At 36.9% G+C, this 14540-nt stretch overlaps 1 protein-coding gene across 11 annotated transcripts in view; it reads left to right on the top strand.

Moving 5' to 3' along the window:
* The window catches only part of CPEB2 (cytoplasmic polyadenylation element binding protein 2), a 64529-nt gene that overhangs the window by 42584 nt on the left and 7405 nt on the right, over positions 1–14540 (top strand). For all 11 annotated transcript variants that reach the window (XM_014549325.1, XM_014549323.1, XM_005878145.2 and 8 more), the window contains 5 exons: positions 5127–5297; positions 5876–5965; positions 8579–8697; positions 8939–9053; positions 13378–13559. In XM_014549325.1, coding sequence (XP_014404811.1) covers positions 5127–5297; positions 5876–5965; positions 8579–8697; positions 8939–9053; positions 13378–13559 — 677 coding nt within the window. The remainder of the gene's footprint in view (positions 1–5126; positions 5298–5875; positions 5966–8578; positions 8698–8938; positions 9054–13377; positions 13560–14540) is intronic.

Below are 14540 nucleotides of genomic sequence, written 5' to 3'. Positions count from 1 at the left end.
TCTCTCTCTCTCTCACACACACACACACACACACACACACACACACACACACACACACACACACACACACAGTAGTCTTCCCTTCAGGGTTCTTATTATCTTAAGGAAAAAGCTACAACTGTGTGATGCTGGACTAATAAACATTCTAGGAAAGCAGCTGACAGTTTCTGTGGCTTAAACTTGGCCTTTTTTTTCATGTGCAGAATTTGAGAGGGAAAAATGTCTTTGTCAGGAGAAGTAGTAAAAGTAACTTTATACTACTACATTATTCTTAAAGTGAGCGATAATCATGATATTTACATAGTTGTTAAAAGTGCAAACTAAATAGAAAGGATTTTCCTTGACCCCTAAAATCCCCCTTGAGCAATGGAGAATAGACAATAATAGTTCCTTTTCATAAATATTACATGTGTGTGAGTGCTTCAATTTCTTTTTATCTAGTCATGAGTGCATGTGCTTTGAAAACAAACAAGAAAAAGTATTTGCCACCGCTGAGGACAGAAACTGGTATTTTGAATTCTTAAGTAGGATTTATAGTTTTATATTTTACTTTGTCTGAATTTAACATCATTTTTGGAATCTGAAGCTTCAAATGCTTGACTGAATTTTTTGATTCTTTAGTTTTCTATCTAAAAAATTAGAGCTATAGAAAACAACCTAAATAACTTTTTAAAGATTGTTATTAGCAACTGAGAAAAGAGAGGGAAAGTTTAGAATTTTAGTGTCTATTTTCATATCTATGGACTGTCTCATTTCACTGTGCTGTTTTAATATGGAGCTTCAGTTCTCTTGCAAAAAGATCCACTTACCAAGCTGTGATTTTAAAGTATTTTTGAAACTATAGAGCAATTTAGGATTATTTTCTCATTATATCCTTTTTATCTAATTAGCCTTAACAATTTATGTTTAGTCTTATTAGGCATATGCCATTGTAAATGTCATGATCTAGGAAGTTCTTAGGAGGAAGTTAACAGACTATCACGTTATTTGTCTTCTTTCATCTCAGTTCTGTATTGTAGACTATGGTTATAATATTAAGGAAAAGCAACAGTTTCTCCTTTTAGATAGGAACTTGCTACTACTCCTAAATATCTCTATTCTCTGAGAGCTATAAAGATTTCCTCTGCTTTCAAGCTGCCTCCAGAATTGGAAGAAAGAGGACTCTCATGTTTTAAGTAGAAGCTTTCTTTGGGACAGAAGTGATAGTTGTCACACTTATTTAGCTTATGGGAGGATATAATGCCTGAATTTTCCTCTCAAATTATATGGCATTCAGTATTTTTTTTAGTTGATATTCTGTGAATAGTAGAAGTCTTCTTTAAAATTTTTATTTTGATGGTCAGATGAAAAGAATGCCCATTAGAAATAGTTATTGGTAGATTTGATATGAATTTGAAAATACTTTATACCGTAATATAAAAAAAAAAAAAATGCCAAAGGAATGACTCAGAAAGGTCTATAAGTAACCTGGTTCTCTTCCTATTTTTTACTCATTTTCCCCCTTTCTATTCAGTTTGCATATCTTATTTCATCCTCTATGAGAAAAAAACAAACCTATTATGGGGCAAAATATTTTAAAGTGATAAATGTACCTTATAATTTCATTCTAAGTTCTTTGGAGAAACATGCTTGATTTGATAAGTAATTATATCTTATTAAGCAGGTGATGTTTGAGAGAGATCAGTCCTGGACCTACTTCTTTTGCTTTGATAGTCTTTTTATCCTTGCCTATTAAATAAAAGTCACACTAGTGGGTTATCTACCTAATAGAATGATCTCTGGATCTTTTAAGATGGGGTGAATATTCCTATTCATACTTAATTCATATAATTTGTCTTGTTTTTATTTTTAGAACAACTTTTATTAAATAAAAGAGCAGGATAATACATTGAGAGCAAAGAACCATGCTTCAAGCTGTAAACTGAATAATTGTGCAGATGTTTTTTTCTTTCCTTCCTTACCCATTGATATGTTGGGAAATGTCTTTATTCTGGGCTTCCAGAATAAGACTAAAAATATGAAAAGTCAAATATTAGTATTAATGTTTAGGCATATTATTAGCATAATCACCACAGTCAGAGTTAGAAGCTCAGTGTAATCTTAGTTATAACTAATCTCATATTAAATTATGTTCATTGTTATATTTCCTGTTTCTATCTTTTCCTATTGCAAAACTTTGATTTGCCTTTTATTTGTGTGTATAGTATGTTTATACACATGCATGTGTGTGACTAGTTCTACATTTATTAAAAATAATTTAAAAACAAACTTCCTACAAAAAAAGCTTTAGCCCTAGATGGTTTTAGTGGTGAATGAATCAGATTTTTAAAGAACAAAAGTTTATTCAATTCTGTATCTATTTATATATTTTGTGTGTGTGCGTGCGTTCTTGTGTCAATTTTCAAAGCTTATTTGTTTAACGAATTTCTTTCCTCTAGTTGAATTTATTAGCATAGTTGCTTATAATATTTCCATTTTAGCCTTTTAATGTTCATAGATTATATTGATTGATGTCCCCTTTTTCATACCTAGTATTCGTAATTTGAGTTTTCTTTCTTGAACTTAGGGATATATAAATTTGATAAGTTATTGGTTATCTTTCTGTTAGTCTAAATATATTTTTATTGATTTCAGAGAGGAAGGAAGAGGGGAGAGAAAGATAGAAACATCAGTGATGCAAGAGAATCATTGATTGGCTGCCTCCTGCACACTCCACACTGGGGATCGAGCCTGCAACCTGGGCATGTGCCCTTGACTGGAATTTAACCTGGGACCCTTTAGTCCGCAGGCCGACTCTCTGTCCACTGAGCCAAACCAGTTGGGGCCTGTTAGTCTTTTTTATGTCATGTTTTTTTGCATTTTTTTTCCTTTTATCCTTTTTGTTTTTAATTTGCTATTTTTCTTTTTATGGCATAAACTAGGATTACTTTAAATATTTTTTGTTCTCTAATATGCATTTAATTTTCTGCTAAGTATGCAGATTTTTCTCTACATATGTAGCTTTGCTACATCCCACAGATTTTATATTGTGCTTTTATTATTGTTCAGTTTCACTCTTTCGGGTGTAAAAACCTGAAAACATATCCTAGTTTCAGAGTAAAAAAGACGAAAGGTAATTTAATTTTGGTTGAAAACTATTGTAAATATTTTAGTCCAAATCAAATTTTAAACAAATTCTACTTCTCTAAGCACATAGAATTTTACCTTTATCACCAGCCATTTTCATGCACTAAATATATGTGTGTATAATTCTTGGAAAATATGTTTAAAATATACTGCTAATGGAAGACATGAATAATTATTTAGTGGTTCCCTTTTATAATCAAATTAATTTGGGTTGCTTATCTAGTGATTTCCTTCGTCAATGCATTCTTGAACCCTAAATATTTATGATCTACATTTTTTTCTTATGATAAAAATCTGTTAGAAAGACTTTGTTGTATTCATGGGACTGCTAAATTTGTATGTATGTTAGAGAACACTTTAAAGTGAAATAAATTTCAAAGTATTATCATATCTGAAATAAGTATAACATTTGGATCTGTCATTTTTAATCAAAAATTAGCATTCATGTTGTTTCTCTACCTTATATTATTCCTTTTTAAAATATAGAATTATTTATTTAAAGTCCAACTTTAGAAAGTTGAACCATTTAATTACAATTAATATTGTTTTTAATAGATCTTGATGAAGTTCATTTTGTAAAGTAAAACAGCTCATTTTGAAGAGCTTTCTTTCCATTGATCACAAAAAATATTGACATTTGCTTTCTATTAGTCCTTATTTCTGATAGCAAATACTTGTTAAGATAAATCTTACTAAAGAACAAGAAAAAAGTTATCATCTTGCTTGAACCCCTGTATCCTTCACCTACTAAATGAAATATCTCCTTTAAACTGGCATTCAAGGATGAGTACTCTCACCTCAAAGTGCTTTTCCAGCTTGACTACTTCTCAAATTTATTTTTCCTACTTCCTCTTATGTTTTTTTTTCTCCCACTTGAAAAATATACTCAAAACCATGTCCCTACAAATAGTTTTACTTTTATTTATTTTTTTAAAATATGTTTTATTGATTTTTTACAAAGAGGAGGGAGGATAGAGAGTTAGAAATATCGATGAGAGAGAAACCTCGATCAGCTGCCTCCTGCACACCCCCTACTGGGGATGTGCCCGCAACCAAGGTACGTGCCCTTGGCCGGAATTGAACCTGGGACCCTTGAGTCCGCAGGCTGACGCTCTATCCACTGAGCCAAACCGGTTAGGGCAATATTTTTACTTTTAAATATCCTGCCCTTTCTAATGCTCTCAGTAAGCACTGCCACCTTCCAATTTCACTACAGATGCTATTCAGTTTCACTTGAGGATTTAAGAAATTACCCATTTATAAGCTTAGACTACTCCCTCCCTCCACCATACTTCTGAAGCATTGGGAAGTTTTCATTTGGATATGTGCCCCAGTTGCATACAGAGTTCTTATCTTTTCTGATGTACATTCCTGGAGAGCAGGGAGTGTATTTATCAGGTCACTTTTATTTCTTTGTCCCCACATGGCTAGCATCATGATTGCTGCAGAGGATGTGCCTTCTAATAGGGTGCACTCCCAAAGGGCCAGCTCAGCTGCGGAACCAATTCCAGAGGGAGTGGCTTTCTGTTTTGCACATGTGCAGAAGCCCTGCCTATCCTTTCATATAATTGACAAGTATAATTAATTCAAGACATGATATGCAAGTAATGCTTGATGCCTTTGCCCTTCCTGTAGTCTGCAAGTGGTTTTTTATGTTCTCTTATCTAGTTAGTCATTTTCTTTCTGCTACCAGTTTCTAAAAGTTCTTCCAGTTACATATCCAGTCTGACGATCCTCAGACATTAGATTCTTGTTGCTTTCCATAAAAATTTGAAGTGACCTAGTGTTTGTGGTTTAATTGTTATATTACTGTTTATTTCTAAGTCATTTCTCAGACTGCTTCTCTCTTGAATCTAACTAATTAAAACCTCAAACTATCTGAATTTCCTTTCACTTTTATGCATATGTCACCTTCATTGTTAAGGCTTTGAATTTGTCATTGCTGTTTTTACTCTTTTTTCAGATCTGAGATTCAAGTTATATTTGTTCTTATATTTTAGGTCGTTCTTCCCTCTTCCCAATCGATGATGGCTTGCTGGATGATGGTCATAATGATCAAGTTGGGGTTTTAAACTCACCCACATGTTACTCAGCTCATCAAAATGGAGAGCGAATAGAACGCTTCTCTCGAAAAGTTTTTGTTGGTGGTCTCCCTCCAGATATTGATGAAGGTAAGTTGATGATTTGGTGCTATTCTCTTTCACAACTAATAGATTATTCTGTGTATTAATCAATGTAATAAGATTTCTATGGCCTGAAATTACCTGGAGCATATATTGGATTTGGCCTATATGTGTTTCAATGAAACTACCTGACCTGTGTCAGACTGTAGTATATTTTATGAGTATTATAGATTTTTCACATCTTGTTTCAGCATTCCTTTTTCTACAAGATTTTACTTGTCAAGCAGTAATTGAACTCTTTATTTAATTTAACATAATGTTGGCATGTTTTTCAAGCTAATGATATTTAAGGATTGGTAGTCTGTATATTCATTATTATCCATATAATTTTATGTTGATTATTCTGATAAATGTGCTACTTTAAAACGAATTTATTTGGACAAAATACCTATTTTTATGAATAATTTTAATAAGGATATTGAGCATGTTTTTAGTATTTATATTCTAGCTTATTTTAGGCCATTTGGTACTTTCAATGTTAAATATTTAAAGTAACTTATAAAATATGGGGTTTTAGAATGAATTATTAAATTAATTCCTAATGCATATTATTATACTTTCCTTAGATGAAATTACTGCTAGCTTCAGAAGATTTGGGCCTCTGGTAGTAGATTGGCCTCATAAAGCAGAAAGCAAGTCCTATTTTCCACCAAAAGGTAAGGGTTTTTATTGCTGATATTTGCTAGGGAATCAATTATATCTAAGCAAAAGAGACAATATAAATTACTTAGTGTTTTCTTTTCTATTAAAACTGAACTGAATTTAAAAGGTGCTTTGCAATTTAGATAAACAATTGTTGAACAGACTTCCAGGCAGGAATTGAAATATAATTTTAAAAAGGAATTAGAATTGGTTTTTGTGGTGACATAAACATTTTTACATGAATCTCATATTCTTTTAAGGGGATGGTGAACTATAAGCCTAGGAAAATGGGTTGGCACAAATTTAATGAAACAGAATACTTGCTGTCTTTGTGACTGTTGTCATTGTTACTGTGTGTGTTTTTAATATTTTTATTGATTTTTAGAGAGAGAGAGAGGAAGGTAGATTGCGAGTGAGAGAGAAACATTGATGTGAGAGAGCAACATCAATCGGCTACCTTCTGCACGTTCCCTATGGGTGACCGAGCCCGCCACCCGGGCATGTACCCTGACAGGGAATCAAACTGGCATCCTTTCAGTGTAAAGGGCGATGCTCAGCCAACTGAGCCACAACAGCCAGGGCTGTTATTGTGGCTTTTGAGGTGGTTGTCAGTTGATTTCCTCAAACTTACAACAATATATATATATATATATATTAGTATGGCAAATCATAGTTTTGGGTTTTGTTTTGTTTTTTTTGTATAATTATAGTTAATTGTAGCATTGCCAAAAACCAGTATTCCCAAACCTTGTTCTTTAAGCATTTTTATCATTCCTGTAATTCATATTTTTTCATGGTTTGGAAAACACTGGTTGTAGAAGCATCCAGTTTGTGAAGCTAACATAATTAAGGCAGTGACTTGAGCCCTGGATACTGAGCCACACATGTATGTATGTTTCACTTTGCAGTATATGAGGTTCATCTGTGTGAATATTAGCTTCCTCTAATAAATTCTAGAGAACCATAGATGGTTTGTTTTTGGTAAGAGTATTTTCATCTTTAATGGCTTTCCTTAGCTAGATCATAGTTTATTTGCCATGTTTGCTTAATTAATTTTTGTAATATAAACATTTCTTCCCTAATAATCACAAAAATAATTAAGCACTATTAAAAATTTTGAATTTAAAATATTGTTTTAAAGTTAAGTACTGTGAAAATAACTTATATCAAAAAATAATATCACAAAACATAAGCAGCATTAAAATATTGAATTTAAATATTGTTTTAGTAAATTAGCCTTATATTTTCTTTATTATTATAAAACAGTTATATATTTCAAATCAAATGCTCAGCTTTGTATCAAAATTAAAGCTTTCACTTAAAGAAAACCAGTCTTTATTTTTAAAATTTTTTTCAAGCATGTTTAAATTGCTTCTAGTAATTAAAATAGTTCTAAAATCCATTTCTTAATCTTGCATAATTGTACCTTTGGAAATTTCTATTTGTGTGGGTTCGTTTGATGTCTTATTTATGCAATCGAGTAATGTAATTTTATTAAAATGAAGTACTTCTGTGTCACATCAGACCTTTGTGGCAGTAAAAGCCATTGTTGGCAGCAAGCAATGTTTTTGATTTCTATGTAAAACATGACCTCATGCTTCCCTTTGTTTATTGGAACAGATGTGCATGGACTGCTTGATGGCTTCTTCATATTAGAACTGGGTGGCAGTCTCCATGTTTGTTTGCACAGGAATCTTGTCAAGGAAAGGGATGTTTTGAGATCATTCATAGCTATCAACTGCTGGGAAAATCACAAAGTAGTAAACCAGGAATGTAAATGTTGATGCCATTTTATAATGAAGTCTGCTTTGCCTGTTGGATGCATGGCTGATTAAAGATTGACAATTGGTATCCCAAGGAAAGGAGAAAGTGCTTATTTCCCAATGAAAGAGGAATTTAAGCAAGAGCTTGGATTTACAAGTCTAAATAGTCTCTAGACTGAAAAAATTGTTTGTCCAAGTTGAGACTTGATTTAAAAGTTCTGACCCACCCTGAAGGAACCAGTTTTATTCCAGCCTCCTTAAGATAGTTTTTTAGTATCATGTGAAAGTTGTCAAGTTGCCTGGGGAATTTTCTCTCTGTGTATGGAAATTCCTGGGCCTTTCCAAGTGTTCTGTAGGCCAAAAGTGTGCTCTAGATCTTCATACCCTAAAGGCATTTATAGGAAACTTCAGGCCCTAATATTTTCAACTGATTAATCATTCCAAATGGTTTGAGAAGGCAGTATCACTACTAGAAAGAGAATGGGACAGGCCAGAATTTGAAGTTATTCAGCCAGTTACTTGCTGATATGACTGATGTCGAACAAGTAATTAACAACTTGATACCTCAGTATTTTCTCTATAAAGTGGAAATAATGTTTCACAGACTTGTGAGCATCAAATAAAATAGTTAATATAAAACTTTTAGCACAGTAAGTAAGTGCTGCATATAAAGTAGCTAATTTACTGAGTATATGTTTTCATGGGCATTCCAATAGTATATTGTGTTCTATAGAAAATATAATGATGCTACCTCTATTTATAAGATTTTTCCTTTAATAAAACTTATATTTTCTAAACAGTAATGAAATTTGGGGTGCAATCACTTACCTTAACATATTGCCTCATTGTTCATAATTATTACAGGCTATGCGTTCCTTCTCTTTCAAGAAGAGAGCTCAGTTCAGGCACTGATTGACGCTTGCATTGAAGAAGATGGAAAACTCTATCTGTGTGTTTCCAGTCCCACCATCAAAGACAAACCAGTAAGTAATCACCACATGAACTCTAAGCTACAAAGATAAAGTTTTCCAAAAACGTTTTGAAATGATTGTTAGTGGAAAACAATTAAACCACCATGTCAGTTTGAATAATTTATAGTTCCTAGATAATTTGTTTCTAAATCTTACTATCCAAAATTTTAAACAATGAAAAATCCAGTGCTGCAAAACAGCATAAGCTGTAAAGCGAATAAGACCCAATAAAATAATGTCCTTTTCTTAATAGGTTCAGATCCGTCCTTGGAATTTAAGTGATAGTGATTTTGTGATGGATGGTTCTCAGCCTCTGGATCCCCGGAAAACAATTTTTGTTGGAGGTGTTCCTAGACCACTAAGAGCTGGTAAGTAGAATACTAACAAATTGTGTGCTTTAAAAAAATCATTTATGAATTAGTTGAGTAAATATTTGGTAGCTGTTGAGTACATGGCGTGTTGGTCAGGTGAGGGGCAGATTCTTCATGCTCCAATAGTTGCTAACTACAGAATTCTGAGAACCATTCTTGAAACCATCAAGTAACTAGAGAATTGAGCAGTTATCTATCGATATTAATAGCTAACTCCAAACAGACTCATAAGGAAAATCCACTCAAATACTTCTGACTTCCTAAGTGTAACTTGCTAAAATATGAGAATTTGGGATCTGTCTATTTTATGTGGATTGATTTTTATATCTGAGGAAGAAATTTGGAATTTAAAAAAGTATCACTTTAGATAAGTGATAAATGTATGTTGTCAATAACCAGGAACCAGAGATTTACTGGAAGATGTCATAGAGAAACGTAATTATAGATGTAAATGTCCACTGTACAAGCTCATTTTAGGATACTATATATCCTGTGAAAGTATAATTAGTGCCTTCCATTACTGCATCTTCATCCAGTATGGGAGATTTAGGTTAAAGAACCATTCTGAAATATAAATAGTAATAGAACATAACTGCTACAAGGAAAGACTGTAAAGAATAGAAGAACATATGGCAAGGGAATGTGATATAGTCTGATGCTTTAAATATACTTGTATTTGAGCTGACTTGTAAAGATTGCACAGTAGTAGTTTGGGGTGGTCAGGAAGGTTATAAGGAGTTCTCAGATAAAGGGAACAGCATATTCAAAGGTCTTCAGTGGAGGGAAGCAGAATGCATTGGAGGGACCAAAGAAGCCCAGAGTGCCTGACCTGGGGGTATAAGGAGTGAGTGGAAAGACACAGAAGACTGAAGAAATAAGCAGGAGTCTGGACAGACAGGTTTAATAGGTTAATTTGGTCTTTATTCTCAGAGCAAGGGAAAACCAGTGAAGAGTTTCAATAGAAGGAAACATGATCACATTTGCACTTTTGAAAGTTGACTTTAATGACTCACAGAGGGAGAGCCAGTTCAGAATAGATAGTAGACAGATTTAGTTGCCTATTACGGGAGTCCAGGATTCAGATAGTGGTGGCTTGGATTAGTGGTGGTAGTGGAGAAAAGAGTCAAGTGAACAGCTACTGTAAGGGAATGCAAAGGTTGCATCTCTGCTTTCAGTCTTAAGACACTAGGTAGATACTGGTGCCTTTTACAAGTTAAGGAACACTGGAGAAGGAGCCAGTTGGAGGGAAGATTTGGGTCTTGGTTTTGAAAGCTATGGCACCATTCAGAGCTCCTAAGTAGAAATTTCAGTTAAGCCATTGGTATGTAATACAGGTATCTCTGCCTTTCAAAAGCTGATTTACTTGATGCTACTTCACTTTTACATTAGTACTTACATTACATTTAAACTAGTACCTGTTTTGGCTAACCAAAAGAAATACAAAGAGAAAAATAAGTCTAACCTTTACAAAAGTTTCCATAGGGAACCCTCCACTTTCAGATAGGAGGGAAACCTGTATATTTTTTTAGAGACACAGTTGCTGCTCTTTTGCAAATAAACTTTGGGTGGGGGAGAGATCTGAAGCAAAGATATAAGGCTATTGCCATTATCCAGGTGAAAATTGGAACAGGATGTTAGTGATGGAGGTGGGGTGATTGGATTCTAGATATGGCTTGAAAATTGGGTTCACAGGATTACATGTACAGTCGGGAAGAAGATGAAGCCAAGAGTCATGACTTGGCAACTTCATCTTTTCCATTGCTTACTTACTGAATCAGCAAAAACTCAATGGGCAGGTTTAATGGGATGGTGGAAGATCAGGAGTGTCATTTGAATACACTGAGTGTTGCAGTGTCTATGAAATTGACAAAGTGAGTTGTCCAGTAGACAGTTGCATAGATGAGTCTGCAGTCCAGAGGGTGGCCTGGACTAGAGGAATGTAGCAGCTGAGAACAGACAAGTGGTAATTAAAGCCATGACACAGGATCAAGTCACCAAAGCCACGATTGTAGAGAAGTCCAAGGATGACTGAAACCTGGGGTACTCTGATGTTGAAAACTGAAGGAGTTGAGGAAGAACTAGCAGGGAAAGCCAGGAAGGAGTTACAATGAAGTAGAAGGAGAATTAGTAGAATAACGTATCCTGGGAGCTAGATGGAGAAAATATATTTAATGCTGCTTACAGGTAGATTGACCATTGAACTTGACAGTGGGGGAGATGACCTTGACAGGAGCAATTAAAATGGAGTTATGGGGTGAATGTTTGATTATGAATGGTTGAACAAAGAAGAGAAGCGAGAGACTGGGGAGTACAGAAAACTTTTTTTTAGCAATTAGGGGAACAGAGAAATGAAGCAATCACATAGAGGAATAAATAGAGTTAAGATATATATATATTTTTTAAGATGGGACAAATTGCAGTATATTGGGAAAGGCCCAATATAGAGAGAAAAACCAGTGGTACAGAAAGTTGAGAGGAGAATTGCTAAAGTAATTCTTCTGTAGTGAGAGCAATTGGGATCCTAGTGTAAAGTGAAAGGATTGGTTTAAAAAAAGACCATTAAACTGTTATTAGGTGGAAGGGGGGTACCTCTGGCATAAGCATTTCTGGAAGCCCCATGGGACGATGAGGTACGGTAGAAAGCTTAATTTCCATTTCTGTGGAATCACATCCCTTTGGTAAAGCTAGAAGCAGAGTCAGTGTCCAGAGTTTCCTTTCCATGTTGGAGCTGGGTCCCGTTCAGCAACAGACTAGTTGCAGTCTATTAGTCCATTGTGTGGTGTGAATGCAGGAGAGCCCCAAAGCCCAGAGTCACACAAGTCTCAAGATTCCCAAGAGCAGCAAGAGGAACCAAGAACACAGAGAGTGAATTCCTTTGTTCAGGGGATTAAATATCCCAAATTTGCCCCCTTGCAGTGGCCACACCCATTCTTGCCAGTGACCTCTGCTCCCAGGTATGATTGACAGTAAGTGCCTTCCCTAGTCCCCCAACATTACTGGGCATGTATCTGTCTTTGTCCAGTCTCCTGAGGAGTGTAAAGTTGTAGCTTCTGGTGAAGCTGTCCAAATGACATGCCTATAATGGTTGGCTTCCCGCTTTGCTTCTCTCCTCTCCTATCCTATATAATAAAGAGGGAATATGCAAATTGACCATCACTCTGCCACAAAGATGGCGGCGCCCATGGGGGATGGGGGGGATGGTTCCGTAACACAAGATGGCTGCACCCACAGCAGAGGCTGAGTTCTCGTAATGAGCCTTAACGAGCAATCAGCAGGGACCTGAGGCTGTGCTCTCCCCCCCACCCCTGCCCCAGTGGGGTTTGACAGGGGACCTCAGGCAGCGCCCCCCATCCTGGCGCCAGGCTGGGGGACCTCAGGCCATGCCCATCACCTGGCAGGACTTGATGGGGGACCTCAGGCTGCGGCCCCCACCCAGCAGGGCTTGACGGCGGATCTCAAGGTGCCACCCCCACCCCATTGCTGGGCCGGGGGACCTCAGGCAACACCCTCTGCCCGGCGGGGCTTGACGGGGGATCTCAGGCCGCGTCCCCCACCTGGTGGGGCTTGATAGGGACCTTAAGGTTCACCCCCTGTGCCCCGGCCCAGGCTTGGGAACCTCAGGCCGTACCCCCCACCCTGGCACGGAGCCAGGGGACCTGAGGCTGCACCCCTGCCCAGCAGGACTTGACAAGTGTGGGACTGGCCAGGTCTGGATCTAGCCCAATGCGGGGGGGTGGCTGGCCGGGTCTGTGTCTCGCGCGATTTTGAGGCGCATGTGGGTGGGCAGGGACCTGACTCTGGGTCCCATGGTGTGCCCCATACTCTGACAGGAGGAAGATTTTCATACACATTTTACTAATTTCCTTTCATCTCTGACACTTCTATTATAGAGAAAGGGCAAATAGCAATATTAAAATATTTCCTCTAATTAATCCCCTTCTAATGTGCACAAATTTTGTGCACCAGGCCACTAGTCTATGTATATAAAAGTCTAAGTGACCAGAACAACCAGTCAACCAGTCCTGTTGCTCCCACAGCCAACCTCCCGCGGTCCCTCCCCCAGTTCAGCAGGCCCTGGCCATCCCGGCCCCGATCAGAACTGGGTAAGACTGCCCCAAAAGGCCCTGATTGCCGGCCAGACCTAGGGACCCCACCCGTGCATAAATTTCATGCACTGGGCCTCTACTTATTAATAACTAGGTTAATTACAATGGTATCAAAACTATGTATCCAATTGACTCTTACTTTTTAAAAAAGCATTTAACAGTTGTTGATTTACTGTGTTCTCTCACATTTCATTAAATTTCTTTTTCTTTTGAAGTGGAACTTGCTATGATCATGGACCGGCTGTATGGTGGAGTTTGTTATGCAGGAATTGATACAGATCCTGAGCTAAAATATCCAAAAGGTGCTGGTCGAGTTGCTTTCTCCAATCAACAGAGCTATATTGCTGCCATCAGTGCTCGGTTTGTGCAGCTTCAGCATGGTGATATTGATAAACGTGTAAGTTGTAATTCCGAAATCATTTCTGCCCTATGATAAGGTGCAGATAATAATAATGATGAGTTAATATAATTCAAATATTGAATATTTTTATACTCCTTTAACTCTGAAATGTCAAAGTTTTCAACATACTTTAAACTTTGGGTATAATATAAAAAATATAAGTGTCGTTTTAAGGCATGTTAAAAATTTTTATTAGCCAGTAAGGTCTTAATATTCTTCTAACCATAGAGGTGGAGCTTGGTTTAAGAGGTTGTACTCTGGAGCCAAATTACCTGGGGTCTCCTTTCCACTATTTGCTCTGTAATTCTGGGCAAATTAACCCTTTTGTGCCTCTTTTTCCTCACTTACGAAATGGAAAACAGTAATATTATGACCCTCACAGTTATTTTTTTTAATATATATTTATTAATTTCATAAAGGAAGGGAGAGGGAGAGAGAGATTGAAACATTAGTGACGAGAGAGAATCATTGATCGGCTACCTCTTGCACACCCCACACTGGAGAGCAACCCCACAATCCAAGCATGTGCCCTGACTAGGAATCGATCCATGACCTCCTTGGTCTGTAGGTCAATACTCAACCACAGTGCCATGCTGGCTGGGCTTGCTCACAGTTATTTTGAGGATTAAATAAATTCACATATGTTGAAGCACTGAGAACAGAGCTTGGTACTAAGTGCTATTTAAGTGCTACTTATTTTTCATTTGTTATAAAGTCTATCCTATATAATAAAGAGATAATATGCAAATTAACCCACACACCCTCACAAGATGGCTGCCTACGACCAGGCCGGCAGGGGGTTAGTGAGGGACGACCAAACGACTGAACAAGCAGGCTGCATGGGGTGACCAGGCTGGCAGGGGGGTTAGTGAGGGACAACCAAACGACTGAGCATCAGGCTGTGTGGGGTGACCAGGCCGTCAGAGGGGGGCAGTTGGGGGTGACCAGGCTGGCGGGGGGGGGCAGTAAGAGGCAACC

The sequence above is a fragment of the Myotis brandtii genome, unplaced genomic scaffold (assembly GCF_000412655.1).
Source record: "Myotis brandtii unplaced genomic scaffold, ASM41265v1 scaffold547, whole genome shotgun sequence".
In the NCBI taxonomy this organism is placed as follows: Eukaryota; Metazoa; Chordata; class Mammalia; order Chiroptera; family Vespertilionidae; genus Myotis; species Myotis brandtii.
The sequence above is the reverse complement of the archived record's forward strand: the minus strand, read 5'-3'. Positions and strand labels throughout refer to the sequence as shown.